Below are 18,473 nucleotides of genomic sequence, written 5' to 3' on the forward strand. Positions count from 1 at the left end.
TGTTTGTACATGTATAACGCTTATGACGTCACGTCAAAATATATGCACGGCCGTGCAATACCATATTTACGGAGTCGCAAAATCGGCACGGGTGTGTGATAAATATATACTATTGATAAACAATTTATAATACTAAACAACTTAGAGAAAGGCTATTTTAGAATGAACATGAAAAGAACTTTTTTGAAAGAAGATGAATGAGTATTAAGAATTACACGAACATAAGATAAACAAAATTATTAAAAATGATTGTTGTATGAGTAGGTATTGAACCCACGATATCGGGATTATTAGTTTTGCGCTTTACGTACTGAGCTATTTAGGAAATATATACTACACACATTTAAAATATAGGCTACATACATAACAACAGTAGATCAAAAGAAAGAGACAATTTATAAATGGAATGTTGAGAGAACAGAAAAGCAAAGAAGAATGAAAGCACGAGTCATTGCACATATTTCACAGTTTCTTTAAGCTCAAATAATTACAAATATTTCTAAAACTATTCAACCACATCATACTGAATTCAAATACCTCTGCCAAAGCAATACAATTAAGTTGTCAGATATATGGCACGATTTCAAATAACTGTCTTACAACTATAATAGTGATGTAATACAATATCATATCACTATATTTTTACCGAACCAATATTTAATACATAAATACATGTATCTAACCGTTACCTATTTTACTTTATTTACGCTCAACCCAAATCAGCTCAATTTGTATTTTTTGTTTCGATTTTTTTTTTTTGCAATATTCATTGATTTACATTTTATAGAAAAACATAGTCATTCCTGCATTTGAATTTTAAAGAGACTTATTTAAAATCAAAATGTTCTTAACTAAAAGTATCGGCGAAAACTTAAAATTTATTAAATTTTGTCAAAATAAAAGTCAACCTTTTATGTGTTAAGTGAACCAGTCGGAACATCTCAGCTATTGTCGACGGAAAGTTGTCATTGTATAGACGCTGACGTGTGCCACTATATACACATTAAAATACAAAGAATACATGCACAATATGTGTACTGTTGTAATCATAATATTTTAATTATACAGTCAAACTTTTAACTGCTAGATTTAAAACCTGGAAAAGGTAGATCCCTCAGAAGCGTCTTAACAAAATAAAAGATTGCAGACATTGATTGATAGAGTCTGTGAGAAATAAAGGAAAATGTGCAACATCCCTCACAATCCCTAGCACCGGTTGAGGGATACTCAATTGTAAACGCTTTAAGTGCAGGAATCAATGATCCCTAAGGACTAAGAAAATATAACAACACTGAAGTGATGTTTGGGGCAACTTTGCATAGATGCAAAACCGCACTTGAAACCTGCTGTTGTTTAGTATGAACTCGAGTTTACTCATTATGATAATAGTATGGTTTATATATAATACAATTTACATGAAAACAAATGCGTATGAATAAAAAAACTTATGCATATGTCATTTTTAAAGAATACAAAACATTGCACTTCTTAACCTTAGGCTACACATGAAATGCTTCACTACACTACACTATACTACATTTCTTACACAACGCTTTACTTACACAACGCTTTACTTCTCTACAGTACACACACGGCGCTCTTCAGGTCACTACACTACACTTACAACGCTTCGTTACACTACACACCAAACGTTTCACTACACTTCCCTGCATACACAACAATTAAACACACTACACTTCACATACTACACTTCACTTCCCCATGAAAATATAATACCACTATACTACATACAAACAATATGAATGTTGTTTAACGGAATTTAAAAAAAGTCCGTCCTTTTTAACAGCTATAATCCTTCGATACACTTAGATGTCTCAAAATATTTAATTAACTCTAAACGACAAGCAGTTGTAGAATGTTAAACAGAGAAACACTGTCAGATATTTCTTTTTGCATTGACTACAATTTTATCACGCTCGATTGCTTATATTTAGCGGTAGGAAATGGATAGCTAAAATCAATTCTTTTATCAAACTTGATCATGAATAAAGTCCATATCTAACTTTTGCTCATATAAATGGATCACAACATATTTAAGAAAGATGTTTTGTTACAATAAAAGAGAGGGATAACTTTCGAAAAATGTAAGGTAAAATTCGCGTTCTTTGGAATTATATTTGATTTGATATATGATTTGTAAATGATAAAATGATGAACTTACTGTTCATCTTATACGGAACATTTGTGGTCTGTCCTGTAATGATTCGTATGCTGTTTTAATTCAAAGGTGTATATTTATTTACACAACAATTATCAAGTTCATAAACTTAGGCATGTGTGGTTTGAATGGCCGAGAATGTAGGAAGTAAGGAACTTTCACAAAATCTGATAATAACATTAAGGTGCCAGAGAAAATAAAACAGGCGTATGCGGTTTTGCTTATATGGATACAACACTTTTATATCTAAAGTAAATTAATAGATAAATGAAAATGGTTGTGTAAAACAATTATAACAAATCAATTTCAAAGGAGGATTAGCCTTGTATTTGCTACAAATATTATCAAAAGGTGTTAATATTTAGATATTTTATAAGGTTTTAATTCAGTCCATACAGTTAGAAATTAAACAAAGAAAAGCATAGCATTTTGTCAGTACACATTAAAGAGATGATCACCCTACCGGGCACAATAAGGTACTGAGAAATTGACAACATAGCTGCTCAGTTATATTCCTAAAATGACATCTACAGGTATGCAAAATTTAAACAAACTTTACCGTATAGAAATCGAGTTATGGTCACTTTTCTGAACTTAAGCTAGGATTTTAGATAGACTCTTTTTCATTTTCAGAAATAAGGACCATTCAATATTCTTTAATATCATCCTTATGAAAATGCTTTTCATTAATAAGTGGTAAGAAAAAGAAACATTCAGCTAACAATCCACAGAAGCAAAATGATTTGTTCTACTAAAAATTTATTAACAATTTATAAAAATGTTATCCTACCCCACCCATTTTAACACATGTTTAACCATTTTCCTACTCAGAGAGCCTATCATTAAAACAATCCCTTAATTTGCCAAACGCAGCGCCAGTTTCATAGTTTCCCTAAATTTTCTCAAACTTATATTGCTTGATCTTGTAATATATTCAATACTTTTACCGTCTAGTTTTGATTTTATTACACTCTGAAAATATCGAGTACCAATTTTGATATCTAGCGAATAGATACCTATATTAGTTAAATAATAAAAGTTTAACACTTTTTTTCTCAAAGGGAAATGAGAGATACATAAATGATGTTAAAAGAAAAAAAGAAAGAAAAAAGATGACCCATCTGGGATTTGAACCCACAGGCCTCAGTTTCAATGTATTTAACAGTAGTTTTTTTTAATATTCCTTAAAGCGGAGGTGAGGTATAGCATAACGATGGTCATACCTTGAAACGTTACAAACTCGAGTTACTAGAGTTACGCATCTTCAATATATGATAATAATGTTGTTTTTGTACAAGTCTGAATCATATCTCTTTCGATACAAAGAGAAAAATATTTTAAGTTCGTAGAGTGGCAGAGCTATGAATCTTTTTAAATATACGATATGGACATTGATTATGAACATATTTTATTTTAAATATTTGAAAAAAAAACCTAATGAAATAAAAGTTACTATATTTCATTGCCAATGAATCTAAATCTGTAATCTTGACTCCGACGCCAGAGCAGTTTAGAAGCTATCCCTATGTACTTAGATATTCAAGTTACCAATTACTCCATGGGCATTTTGTGAAAATGGCTGTTTTCATTTAAAGCCTCCTGATATGTGTTCATATTACCATAAAACGATAAAAAAAGGCTCCACTGTTCCCTTGTAACGGCATGCTTAATCTTAAATTTCTTGTTATAAGGGCAACGTACTTTGCATTGATTTTTTTCCATTAAAACTGATTTCAAAGTGCTGCAAATTTTCTCAATTGATTGAGATAGAGTCTAAGGCTTTTCAGTGTTGGTTACCATTACCTTAAGATCGGCCTGAGGCTATCTTTAGCCTCTCACAACTCCACAATATGCTACGCGTTGAGGGGGCGGCATCCCCATTAACTCCCTAGCAGAGGAGGACACGCCCTACTCTGTCACGACCCTGATGTATCGTTTTGATAGGTGGCGGCGCCGAATCGCATTTGGTAACAACATCTCTTAAATTGAAACAAGTGTTTGCGGCCTAAATAGGGCATTTTTCATTATTTTAGGTCTTTAGAGCGGGGGTCGAAAGTGCTTTGTTTCGTAAAGGGTTAACAGAATAGTGGATAATCTTGGAATCAACCAAAATCGAATTTTCCATGTTAAAACATGGCCTAACACATAATTTTGTAGAAAAAAATTTCATTAACGCAAAATGATGAACAATCTTGGTGTTATTCAAAATCGATTTTTTTACATTAAAACATGGTCTCACAAATAGTTTTAAAGAAAATAATGTTGTTTTGCGGCATTTTTTATATTTTTCATTAAAGCCATTTTAACCTATGATTATTCGACTGCAGTAAGAACTAAGTAAATTGATATTTTAAGATAGCTTTAAGCTTATATAACTAACGTATGTAAATAAGTGTTTACTCCGTATTACAGCCTCAGTGTATAGGTGGGGTAATTCCCCTTGTGTAGTTTCGTTCCTTCGTACCTGATAAAAAATGCACGTGTGTGTTTCTGCAGATGTTCGCATAAAATTCAAGGCACAATAGGTCGAGGAGGAAAATGCAGCGCAAGGCTTGCACAAAAATATTGTAACGCAAAGAATTCGGGCAAGAAGATGAGGAGCACCTGCTACTTTTGTCCAAACACAGAGCAGAATGAAGATGTTACTGCTAGTTTGATGGGATACCAATTTATTGAACAGGTTCATGTCAAGTATTTTAATCTAGATCCAGTATCAAATGTCTTTAGACAAAACATGCTATTAAAACATCTATGAATATGAACTTCTCAAACAATTTAATGACCATAAGAGGCTAGAAATAACTTTTGTTGTGCAAGCAAATGGGACTACGTGAAACAGAGCATCGTTAATGATTATTATAATTGAGGTCAAAATAAAACTAATTTCCACTTCAAAGAACATGAACCTTTGCGTTCGCTTCAGAAACATTAGTCTAACATAAACATAACATTGTCCAAACATTCAATAAACCAAAAATTACTAATCTTTACACGAAATGTTGATTCTCAATACTATATGGATTCAATATGTACTGGTATGTGTGTTTACAAAACCTCTGGCGGTAAATTGAATAAAGACAACCGCCCAATGTTTACACTTAAACTATTCACACATATAGATCCTTTATCTATATTTTCTTTGAAATGATAATATATTAAAATCTAACTCAGACACATTACCAAAAGCATATGTTTTATTTTGATTTGTACCAGCTCACAATGTTTTGCGACAAAGATGAAGAGTCTGTCAGGGAGCATCAACGCCATAATAGCATAGCACCTAACGCACAAAATAAATTTTGTAACGGCAAAAGTGCATGGGAGGTAATGAGAGAACATGATGATTTTAAGAATAGTACGTAATAAATCCCATTTTTCTTTCAACCCAATGTTACATTATTCTCTAAAGTGTAAACAATTCTGCTTGGGTAAAGTTGTGTCATATAATGCATAAGGAAGTTCAACGGACTATATTAATGGATTGCAGTCCAAATGAAATGGCATATGGGTATTTTATTTCATGCTTTCCAGTGTTTTATTGTAATATATCAGATGATTACATTCTCATAAACAACTAGTGAAATTTATAAAATATAATTTTCACTGTAGCCGGACTATATCTGAATGCGGATGAAAAGAAAATCATAACTAAATGGAATAACAAGTAGAAATAAATGCCATCATGTGTAAATTTTGCTTCTTTAGGAAAAGAAAGTCGATGTCATCATACATCATGTTAAAAATGTAACAAAATTAGAGAAATTTAACAGACCTATATTTCAAAATTGATGATATGACGCCATGATGTGATTACGTCACAAAGGAGAACGCGTGACGTTGCGCGGCAAAATCAATAAAAAAAATACTTAAAATCACTTAAAAACATGAAATAAAAAGAAAATTTATTTGTTTTACATATAAGATTGAAATATATTTCATTCGTGAACACCAGCTATTATATTTTAACTCGTGGCTACGCAACTCGTGAAAATATTACATCTGGTGTTCACTCAGTGAAATTATATTTCAATCTTACATGCAAAACAAACAAATATCCTCTATGTATTTGTAGGCATCTTTACGTATATTGCTTTATTACTCCTTCGGTAATTTATACCTTAATTGTGTGTATTTGAACCTTCATTTGTATATATTCTGTCTGACATTTTAATTAAATCATTTTATTTATCTCCGCCGATGGAATCGCGAGGGGGGTAATGTTTTGGCGTTGCCCGTCCGTCCATCCATCTGTCCGTACGAATTTTGTTTCCTCGCTAATTCTCTGCAACTACTGGTTGAAATTCAACGTAACTTTAAGGGAACCTTCAATGCCAAGAGGAGATACTAATATCATCGTCGTCTTGTTCTGGTCAGACCTTTCAAGACAGAGTTAAGGTCCTTGATTAGGTATGCAGTATGCATATATAGCAATAATCTTTTCGGAGTCCAGGCTTTTTCTCTGCAACTACTGGCTGGATTCCATAGAAACTTTATTGGTACAATCAATAATAAGGGGAGACGTGCATATCGTCGCCTTCCTTCAAGCCTCTATAAGTTGTGCAGAATGCATAAAGAACAATATTGATATTTCTTTGCAACTGCTTGTTTTTTATTTCAACAAGACTCAATGTGAACCATCAATACTAAAAGGAAATGTGCATGCCATGATAAATATATAAATAAACCCTTATGTCTCCTGTTGTTGTGGAAGTAATAATATACAGTACTCGGCGGGGTAATTGTATTTTTAATTATACACATCAGAAATGACCATATTGATACTAAAACAACGTAACAGTGCAGTTTTTAACAACAGAAAGAATGTTACTTCAATTATATCTTGTCATCATATTAAGTCAATAATAAAAACATTTCCTTTAATATAGTGGTAATTTTTTTTTTTTCAAATTGATGTTAATATTTCAATTATTTACAAAGGTCCAGAAACATTTCCAAGTGCTACAAATACAACTCCAGAATTTGAATTCATCCAAGAAGGTGACATTTTCCGAATATTTGTGCTGGACGTTTCTGGAAGCATGGATGTAATTTTATTTTTCCTTTAAAATACTTTTTTATGGTGGCTGATTTGTGCCATTTGCGTTTTCGCTCCGCGACCCCGCCAAGCGAAGAGTCGAGAATTGATAAGTTTAAACGGCGGGGGCGCGGAGCGAAAACACGTTAATTGGGGGGCGGGGGGTTGGAGCGAATGTTTATTTAATAAACTTGTCCCGCGCCCAGCTTATAAGTGTGTTTTCGTCCCCAACCCCGCCAAGCAAAAGTCGAGAATTAAAAAGTTAAAATGAGAAGGGGGAGCAAAGCAAAAACACGCTAAATAGCGAGGGCGCTAATTAGCATATTTTCGCTCCGCGCCCCCACTGTTAATTTTTTAAATCTCGCTCCGCGACCCAGGGGGGGGGGGGGGGGGCGAGGTGTTTTTTTTTAATGTAACTTCGTCCCACGCCTCGCTAATTAGCCACTTTTCGCTCCGCAACCCCGTCATTTTAACTTGTTAATTCTCGGCTTTTCGATAGGCGGGGTAGCGGAACGAAAACATAAATGGCACAAATCAGCCACCGATTTATTTACGTTATTACAATGTATTACATAAAAATAAATTCAAGAAACTTGATATTATCACCAAATACCAATGCTCAGATCGATTTTGAATATTATGCTTTATATGTAATAAAACTTCAAATAACTAAAAATGCAGGTATAAAAGTGTTATAGTCATTCTTATTATTTCTATATACTAATCTTAACAGAGAAACTCGCTTGTGTTAGTATATCTAAACAAAAACATGAAGTTCTTTTTTTTCAAACTATTTTAGGGTAACAGAATTGCACTTTTGAAGCAAGCAGGAGAGTATATCATTCGGCAGAGGATTGCTGTTGGAAGTTGGTTGGGAATTGTGACATTTAATAGCTTTGCTTACAGAAATATAGAATTAACACAGTTAAACTCACAGGAAGATCGTGATAGGTTGATAAATGCCCTACCTACAAATGCTGATGGTTTCACCTGCATTGGATGTGGTATTAATTTGGCCATACAAGTAAGATTTCTTATCCTTTTTTAAACAGGAAGGTGTATTGTTTAGGACATCTTTCAATGATTGTATTGACCAGATAATAAAAAAAACACATATCATGCATTTAAATGGTTACAATTGCCTTTGATCTACAACACCGTTAACATAGATAAGGGTCATGTACTATCCATAGGCAGTCTACCCTCCTTATCAAATCTAAGCTTTAGGCCAATGCAATATTGAGCTATATATATATCAAAGATGTTCACTGTCTTCGAAGTATTATATGATGATGATTATTATTATAATAATAATATTATTACATACTACCAGTCAGCAAGACATTGAGTGAGAAAACAATTCATTTAGATTTTATCATGATTTTAAAAGTTAGAAAGTAATATAAAAACTCAAACGCCAACAAGACGTTTACTTTTAGTTTTACTATATAACAATTGTTCATAGTATTCAAATTACAATGCGATAACCAACTGTATCACGACATTGTACATTTAGATTGAAAACAATCGCAAAATAGCTCCCTTTTCTTCAAGGACATAATTGTTTGAGATGGGTTTTTTTAAATTATCAAAACTACTAAGTTCTTTCTTTCGATGAAGTTGGTAGCACGCTACAACTGATCAAAGCAATAGTTGTCCTTTTGCAACCTTGTAACACATTTAAACGGATCGGATTGCAACCCAATCGACGTATCCTTTCTCCACCCCGTCTCAAAACCCCTTTCTTATCATTTCTGTTCCAGGTGTCCTGATATAAAGTTCACGGATTCTGCATTATTTCACAAAATTAATATATTTGATTTAAGCAGATTGTAAACGCAGTTTTGACTAATAATTTATCTATTCAATACGAAAAAATTCAAATGTCAGAAATAAATAATGGGAGTGAATATAGATTGTAAAATGAAATTTCTATTTTGCACTTTTATAAACTGCATAGAAATTAAGGTTATTATAAGAAAAGGGAGAAAATCTTAAAATTAAAAAAAAAACATATCACAAAGATCCCAGCTTAAGAGAATATAATTCTTGAAATAAAGGAAAGTGACTGAATTATGTATTTTTAAGTATAAACAAGATAAATACCCTGCGCAACAAAGAAGAAAGAGAACAAATTTTAAGAAAGATCTTAAATCAATCGAAGAAGATAATTTATAGTATAAAATTTTAGATAGTTTTAAGCACTGTCAAAATTATCTAATTCTTTCCATCAAAACCCATCGTACACAGTATTTTGACAGCAATACGTCAATATATATCTTTCCACATATGCATACAATTCATCTATAAGAAAATAGAAAAAAATAGCAAAATAAATAGGCTTCTGTAAAATGAAAAGTCACAGAATGACTGTAAAAATCGTAAGACAATGAACAGTCTCTGTCTTCTATTAAATCTATATATTTATAAGTTCTAACACTTTGTATTTCCTCCCAATTGTATATAACAAAGTAAACACATCTGCCTCACAGTTCTCTATTCCTAAATGAGGACTTACTCGTGTTCCAGCAAATTGAGGGGAGCTTTTGGCCGCTTTCTCACACGTCTGTTCAATTCAGCCGACAAGTGTGATGTTAAATCTGGTGACTTGGAATGCAGGAGTTGCTGGAACTCGAGGAAGCCTTTATTCAGGAATGGAGAAATATTCCCGAAGCCTTCACTAGGTTATAACCATGAGACAGGTTTTTACACTTTGTTATAGCCATTGAATGACACAGAAAGTATTAGAAATGGTTATTACACAGAATCAGTTTGATTTAGAGACTTTTCATTGTGTTCCGATATTTACAGTCATTTTATGATTTTTTATTTTGCAGTTACATATTTGTTGTTTTTTTTCACTACTTTCTTGTAATGAATAAGAAATAAAATTCTAGGAAATAAGTATGATACCGGTATGTTGTATTTTGCATGTTCAAAAACTGAACAAATTACGTTCACAAATAACCAAGTTATACCGAGAAATGTAAGTGTCGGGTTATAAGTGCCTCTGATTGTATGCTATGGATTTCAAAAATAAGTATCTGCATAAGTTTTAAGTAAAATAACATCTTATATTCACGATACTCACGGTTGATCTTATGACCTTTTCGCAGCAAATTAGACTCTGCCAATTTACCATATATAACTTTTTTAACATACTTACTTCTATCAACATCTAAACGTTTGACCCCCCTCCCCCCGCCCTGATAATATGTGTTCCAATAACGAAATAAAAGTGGTTGTTGTAATTGCCACAAAATGAAATACGAGCTCGTATAAGATTGTTGCATTTACAGTTGACCATGTAAACACGCTCTATTATGCTTATTCTTAGCAACAGTTTCTCTGACAGACGAATCAAATAAGGCGGATAATTATCATGATGTTTTAAATACAGTTAACAGCCAGGTCAAATTTTTTGTTATTGCTACTTTGTCAATTAATTGTTGCTTATCGTTATCCAAATATTGCAAAGCTTTTTTTTCCAGATGTTTTCAAATGAACTAACTATACCTGAAAATGGCGAAATAATTCTCATATCAGATGGAAGAAACAATGAGGGAACTCTTGATTTGGCTAGAATGAATGCTATCAATGCCAAAGTTAAGATCAATACAATAGCTGTTTCCCAGCAAGCAGACACACTCCTTTCTGATATCGCCGCGGAAACTGGAGGAAAGTCTTTCACATATTTGGAAAATGGAAATTTTAGCTTTGCAGCGGTTTTCAACGAAGCAATATCGGGAGGAGACACTGTAACTTTAGCGGCTAGTCAATCTGTAACGGTATGAAATTTATTCATTACTTTCCCCGTACTTTGCTTCAGTATTTCTTATATTTTCATGTCTTTCTGGATCATTTATTCCAGCACTTTAGGTGTTAGAAACTGAGTAATATTTATGTCGGTGACTTGGGGTGTGAGGGAGGTTGCAATTTTTCATGATCTTTCATGTACAGGCACAATTGTAATTATGTGGTAATAAATGCTTTCGAGGGATCTTTTTTCAGATTTCAATAGTTTTTCCCGTTTTGTGTATTAATTTATTTCATTCGTTATTTAAAACAAAACATTAAATAATCAGTCTTTTTAAGTAGAAAATCATTGGTGATTACAAGGATACTCACCTGAGCATGACTTGAACAAATGAATTGTTTTAAATAGCTTCATTACACCCTGCACATAAAGTCACCTTTAAACAGAAATTCGGGAATTGAGATTTTAGAATGATGGTTAAAACTAAATATGAGAGCTTTTTATGTATTTTATATATTATTTTGCAGTTACTTTCGGAGAAAATCTCTCATAATGTAGCAAACACTACATTTTCAATAGAAACTGGCCTAGGTAAAAATACATCTGTAACAGTGTTAACATCAGTAGATGACAACATACATATACAACTAAATGGTCCAGCAAACTTCACTAAAATAGTGAGCGACTATGGAAACAGTGCTACTATAAGAATTGATGATATAGCCGAGGTATTGTATTTCTTCTGTTTAAACTGTAACGAAATTGTTTCGATCTTATTTTGGCGATACATGCTGTTTCATGTATAATTAAAAACAAGATAACACTTTAAACCAGTATAAACATAGATATACAATTGCCTTGTACTTAGCTCAAGAGTATATAGTCATTGCTGAAGTAATTTATCAAATCAACATTTACAAAATGCAGAACCCAATCAAACTTCCTGTTCGAAAGAAGAGAGAACAGATGGTCATCAGCTGTTAACAGGAATTAAAAGCATACAACGGGACGGGTTTGGTTTATCGTGTTATGAAATTAAAATCATTTAAACCATTTTGCATCTTTGAAACCGCAAAAAAATGTAGATAATTAACGTTATTTCAATTCGATTTCTTAAAAGATTGGCGAATATAGTCTGACAATCAACACCTCAGCCTCTGAACAGGATATCGAGTATCATGTGACGTCGTCACCAACTAACACGACCAATGACGTCGTACGTGTAGTATCAAGACTTTCAAAATCTAGTGTTGACTTATCATCTGAGGATTTGCCGGTAGTCTTTGCAGATGTCACAAAAAGTAACGCCCCAGTAATAAATGTAACGGTAACAGCTACCGCCGAATCAGCCACAAATCCTCCTTGTACGCTACATATGTCCGACAATGGCATTGGTAAGATCAAATGTTTCTAATACAAAAGTTAATTAACATGTTTGACATGTGCATTGTTATGAGTAAATGTGACTGACATTTCATTACAATTAAAAAACTATTTTAGCCTTATTCACGTCAGTAATTATAAAACTATACATGACTGTCACCGGCCCCTTTCATTGTGGTCCCGTGAGATATGGTTTTGTTGGGACATGCGGTCATTTAATGCAACCTAACCTTGTTTATCTTTGCTCTCATATTTTGTCTTATAAAAGTGTCTAAGAGATCCATTTCTTAGTTCAAATGTTATTTTTAGAATTCATGATTCTACCCAGTTTTATCAGCTTTTGACAATACATAAAAAGCAATAAATTGATGAATTTATTTCGGTATATGTTCTTGGAACATAATTAACTTATAGTACAGATGATATGTAAATGAATAATAATTCTTAATGTATCAATATTTTAATTAAAGACCCGGACCGCCTGAAAAATGACGGAACTTACTCTTGTTACATTTTACCCGGCTGCCTAGGATCTGGACGCGTACAGATCAAAGTTAAAGCATCTGGCAAGGATGGAGAAACATTTCTTTTGTACAGTAATACAGGTTCTGCACCTCAAGATGCAAGTAAGTTACATTGTTTAGTAGCAATTAAACAATATTTCAGAATACTGTGACTAATTTCTGTCAAACAAAAGAAATAACAAAAATGAAAACTAAGCCATATTTAACAAATACTTATTATAGTAACTATAGTGATAAAAATTATAGTGATAAAAAAATATTATATAATTTTTAATTCATGCAATCAATCACAGCTCTCTGTTGAAACGTGTTACGAAGTATAAATTCATGATGATGAGGATGATAATGATGATGATTATGATAATGATGATGATGATTATGATGATGATGCTATCTGTTAATCACTCGTCCAGATTATTTTCCTTCTTGCCGCTTTTATTACCTCATTGATTCAGAAGATACCGGGTAATAACCTCCAACCGTTGACAACAAACAAGATACTGATAAAAATATCTTACCTAATGATATAAAGTTACTTTTGTTATATGTTGGCAATCCTATTCTTATCTTCTCCAAGTATGACATATGTTTGTCCTGTGATCATTTCCAAGTAATGTCAATTACGGACTTTAATACTGTTGACCCTTCTTTTATCGTCATCTTCAAATCCGTCTGATTTTCGTTTACATTAAATGAGATGGAAGTCCAAAACAGAAAACAAACAGGAAAAAAGTATATATAGGAATTCATCTGAAGTCCACATTAAATTAAAAACATTAAATTTGAATTTCTTAAAGAGATCAACTGAGCCACTTAAAATAGGAAGATGTGTATTTAAAAACTCAGAAATAAATTCAAAATTATTTAGGAAACCGTACTTTTGTGCTACACTTTGCTCGATCTAAGTGAATAGTGTTGCAAAGCTTTTCAATTTTCGGGTTTTTTTTAACAAGAACATTAAGTGTTACGGCAAAACAGAATGAGCGAATGATCTAAATTTCGCACACAATCTGTTTGTGTAGACCTATATCACTGGAAATCTAATATTGTAATCTATTTCAATCCAATCATGGCAAAAAAATACTTCAGTAGAGGTATTTTAAGTATGGTTGGGTTCCTTTAAGTAGGTATTTACGGAACGTATGCTTATTAATCAAATACAATTCATACTTTAAGGAATTTGAGCACTTGGAGTGGCAAAAGTCATTTTGGTACAAATTCAAAATTGCACAAATTTCAGATGACACATTGATAGAGGAAACTATTGTTGATTCCTTTCAACGAAATGTTGTAACAGAGGAACTTTATATATCAAACTATATAAATGATGATTCAGTGGACACTATAGCACCAGGCATGATAACAGATGTCGAAATTAATAATATCGAGACCGAAACAAAAGAAAATGGAGAAAACAGAAACTTAACAATCACTTGGACTGCAACAGGAGATGATAAAAACCAGGGACAAGGTATTTTTTTTTAAATTGTGTTTGATATACATAAGATGAAAGAATATCAGAACTACAACAGGCAAAATAAGAGTTGCATTGAAAATAGCATGTTTAAATTAAGTTAGCAACTTAATAAAGATTTAGCAGGATTAAATGTCATCCAGTTGTTGTATATTTATTGCTTTTAATCGCAATGAATACTTTATGCATATGTTAATTTCTATTGCAGCCACGTCATACGAAATGAGAATTGCAAGTGACATTGGTACTCTACGTGACAATTTTGAATCTGCGGAGCACATAAATTCGACGAATTCAACTAATAGTATATTCCCACAAGTTGTTGGAACGAGAGAAGCGTTAAAACTTGTTGTAAATGCAGAACATTCATATGTAGAAACCACTTTCTTTGCTGTACGTGCTATCGACGATGCAGGCAATAAGGGTCCTGTCTCAAATATTATTTCTATTATAGTTGCGAGTGGTTTCCGTGTATCCGGCGAACAAGGTTATGCGATTGATGAGACAGAAGATGATTTCATTCGAGACGAAGGAGAATCACTGACGCAATCAACCGATAAGCTAAATATCCGACCAATAATTATCGGGGTTTCTGTTACTTTCGGTGTGCTTCTGTGTGTGGCAATTGTTTTCTTAATTGTCAAAAAAACGAAAACACAAAATTCGGCGGTAACAGGTAAAATTTCAAAGATTTTGTAAAGTAAAAATATTATCAGGAACGTCAGAGGGCTGCTAGCTAAAACAAGACCACAACTTCTGTGTTCCTAAGGTGTATGCGTTGTTTAGTGCTACATGCAAATTATGGTGACACATAATATATTGTGTCCCTCATTGTATCTGACGTCGATAATTAGTATCTCATTTTCCTTTTGTTTCTAATTGTGCCCCCACCCCTTACACAACACCTCTACGGCCCTCTTGTCCTTTACACGTAAGCAATTAACCCTACCGCCTATATATAACGTTCTTTTGGTGTTCAGAATGTTTTGTGTACGGAATATGTACATATTTTGGTTAGTAAAACTGCTTCAATGCTTTTTGATTAATGAAATAAAAAGGTTCAGCTCTCTGTTGAAACGCTACGAACAAAAACCTCGACTAGGTTATTTTTGGTGAATTTAATCCAATCCGCACCCACTCTTTTGACCATAAATTCAAGTACCTTGTCAAAAGTGTTGACCTGACTTAAGTATTTCTATCATTCACAACTGCACTATGGAAAAATGGATGAGCAGATGGTACGTTTTAGACATGGTATATGTTTTTCCGAAAATGATTTAAGTTCTAAAAATAACCAAACAGTCTTTTCCGAATACAAGTACACATGTAGTTTTAAATTGAATATGACAATATCGAGACGAGAAAAAGAAAATTCTTAAAGAACGCACAAAACGACACAATTGAAATACAGATATTTCTTTTTAATACGAGGTTGCATCAATAAATTTGTAAACAAAGTCAACAGCGGAGGAATGATTTGATTCAAGTACCTAAATGATAACTCCTTCTCAAAATAAGGTCCAATGCACGATTTGCACTCTCCCAACTCTCAACACATGACTCAAACACGTGTTGTAGCCCGTTACGTGACAGCTGTCTGTCCATGGCACACCTCAGTCCCTCTCTTGACGCATATTTCGTACCGCAAGAAGTCACAAAGTGCTAGATCCGGCCTGTAGGGTGGGTAGGTTAACATTTCGAGACGTCGATTTTTTTAGTGTATCTACGACAACGTGCCTTGCATGGCTCGGTGCGTTGTCGTGATGAAATATGAATCCGGACCTAGGTAAATGTGGGCGTTTTCTCCTTATTGGCGCCATGAGTTCCGTTCTAAGTTATGTTGCATAATAGTTCCTAGTAACTGTTGTTTTCGGAGGAAAAGGTGGTTTAGTACTACACCGTATGTATCACATAATATAATGGCCATAACCTTCCCGGCTGACTTGGAAATTATCGCTTTTGTAGGGGAAGGAGAGGAAGTATGCTTCCAGACTGAACTCTGACGTTTGCTTTCCGGTTCAAAAAAGTGAATCCACGTTTCATCACATGTAATCACTTGATTTAGGAAGTAATCGCCTTCTTCACGATATTCTCTGTCGTACTGCTGACACATTTTCACCCTCACTCCCATCTGCTCCGACGTCAAAAAACGAAGCATCCATCTTGCTAAAATACTGCACATTCCTAATCAATCAGTCATAATACCTGAGCTGTACTATATAAAATAGCACACTTAGCTGCTACGTGCTCCACACTTACTCGTTTATCTCAGAGAATGTACTCCTGAATGGCACCCATTGTTTCTTCATCTGTTCACTGGTCTACCTGCATGACTGTCGTCGTAAGTTGTCTCTCTACTGTCTTTAAACTGCTTCATCCAATTTGAAATTGCACCTTTTGACAGAGCAGCCTCTCCGTAATTTTTTTGCAAATCTTCGCGAATATCGTAAAAAGGCTTTCCGAGTTTTGTGTAAACCTTTAGAATGATACGCTGTACGTTGACGCTGTGTGACGCCATTTTCGGACGGACGCCCGTAACTTGACGATATTTCTGGTTTATGACTTTATAAGTGATGACGTCAAAGTTGTGTACATAGTACGATTCAATTTGAAATAATCTGTTTTGAATTCACAGGTTTAAAAGTTTCATTTTAAATGGACCTGTAGTTTTAACGCTATTGAATTTACGAATTTATTGATGCACCCTCGTAATTAAGCAATATCAATAAGCGTATCAATATTTGATTTTATACTCTGATTTATGATATATAATTGTATTTCAGATAGTTGTGTATCGGTTCGCAACGATGACAGTTCTATGACTAAGGTAATACCCTTTCAGTCAAATCATCGGAAACGTTCTTTTGCATCCACTTCATTACCACCTAGACAATCATTACAAGCCTTTGGTATTTCATCCCCGGAAATTCCATTCCAATTAAAATCAAGCCAAACAAATCTTCAAAATGAAACTTCAGTCCAAACTATCAACTGTTCTAATCAAGAACGTAAAGATGAAATTGCTGTTGGAGACGTTGCGACTGAATCAAAACAGTTTGGTATTCAAGTAAATACCGAATTCAAAACCGCAGACCAGAGAACCGAGTCCGATGAACAAAGACACAATGATGCACAATCGAAAGAAATTATTAACGATGAGACTATTATATATATAGAGGCTGGTATGGAAGAGTTTACTGAACCAGATGACTACATAACACAGACCATAAGGAACCCATTCCCCGTTATTAATATTCCATTTAATATGACAAACAAATGCACATCGGTCAATAAACATGTTCCGGTGGACAATGAAGACGTCGAGATTATTAATTCGAAGGGAAAGCATCAACTTCTTCAGAGTTTACCGCCACTTCCATTTTCAACGGATGCGAAATTGGATCAAAGTCATCCTCCGCCAAACATGGCATTGCATATCCTTGACCCAAGTGATTACGGGACAGGCAATAAACCATATGCTTTCCCCTTTCCGTTCAGTGGTGTCAGCAATCCTTTGAGAAATTCAAAACAAACGACAGTCGATGAGGACGAAATTGACGATATTTTGAACGAAGCAGATGCGGAAACAGACACTGATGAATTACAGAGCCGAACAGACAGTCAGATGTCAACAAAACACTCGGATTACAGCTCAAACGAAAATGAAAATCATGCATTTGGTGATGATAACGGGCCTCAGGATTGCTTAAAAGATGACGAAACACTTGTCGACAAAGTAAAAGACAGTCATTTTAAAGGTTCGAAGGAGAATGTTTCTGAGGCAGAAAATGCTTAATTCAATAAATGTCATCATGATATAAAATAATATGAAAAAACAAGGAAAATTGTACGAAGTAATATTGACTTGTACTTAATCCAAAGTTAACAGCTTATTGATAAAAATGTTATAAATAACGCCAATTATCATAGAAGTCAAGGTTAAGTTGGTAAAAATACCAAACTAATGAATACAAATTGAAGAAAAAATACAGAAATTGTATTTTTATAAATACGATTGAATTGACATTTTTCTATGGTTATCTGTTAGATAATGTTTTAATAAAAATCTTAATCAATTGCAATGAAGTTTAGAATTTCATTATGGTATTTTAGCAATGTAT

The 18,473-nt window shown here is 33.5% G+C and overlaps 1 protein-coding gene across 2 annotated transcripts in view; it reads left to right on the top strand.

Moving 5' to 3' along the window:
* LOC132744792 (calcium-activated chloride channel regulator 1-like) overlaps positions 1-18,473 on the top strand; it is a 28,661-nt gene extending 10,188 nt beyond the window's left edge. Inside the window, exons 4-14 of one of the 2 annotated variants that reach the window (XM_060733573.1) lie at positions 4,676-4,859; positions 5,393-5,534; positions 7,118-7,224; positions 8,014-8,238; positions 10,706-11,002; positions 11,499-11,699; positions 12,092-12,365; positions 12,825-12,980; positions 14,119-14,349; positions 14,561-15,028; positions 17,136-18,473. In XM_060733573.1, coding sequence (XP_060589556.1) covers positions 4,676-4,859; positions 5,393-5,534; positions 7,118-7,224; positions 8,014-8,238; positions 10,706-11,002; positions 11,499-11,699; positions 12,092-12,365; positions 12,825-12,980; positions 14,119-14,349; positions 14,561-15,028; positions 17,136-18,148 — 3,298 coding nt within the window. In that variant the 3' untranslated portion in view covers positions 18,149-18,473. The remainder of the gene's footprint in view (positions 1-4,675; positions 4,860-5,392; positions 5,535-7,117; positions 7,225-8,013; positions 8,239-10,705; positions 11,003-11,498; positions 11,700-12,091; positions 12,366-12,824; positions 12,981-14,118; positions 14,350-14,560; positions 15,029-17,135) is intronic. The other variant, XM_060733574.1, reaches the window with a different exon arrangement.

This window comes from Ruditapes philippinarum, unplaced genomic scaffold (assembly GCF_026571515.1).
Source record: "Ruditapes philippinarum isolate M1 unplaced genomic scaffold, ASM2657151v2 ctg4557_1_1_1_1, whole genome shotgun sequence".
Classification (NCBI taxonomy): Eukaryota; Metazoa; Mollusca; class Bivalvia; order Venerida; family Veneridae; genus Ruditapes; species Ruditapes philippinarum.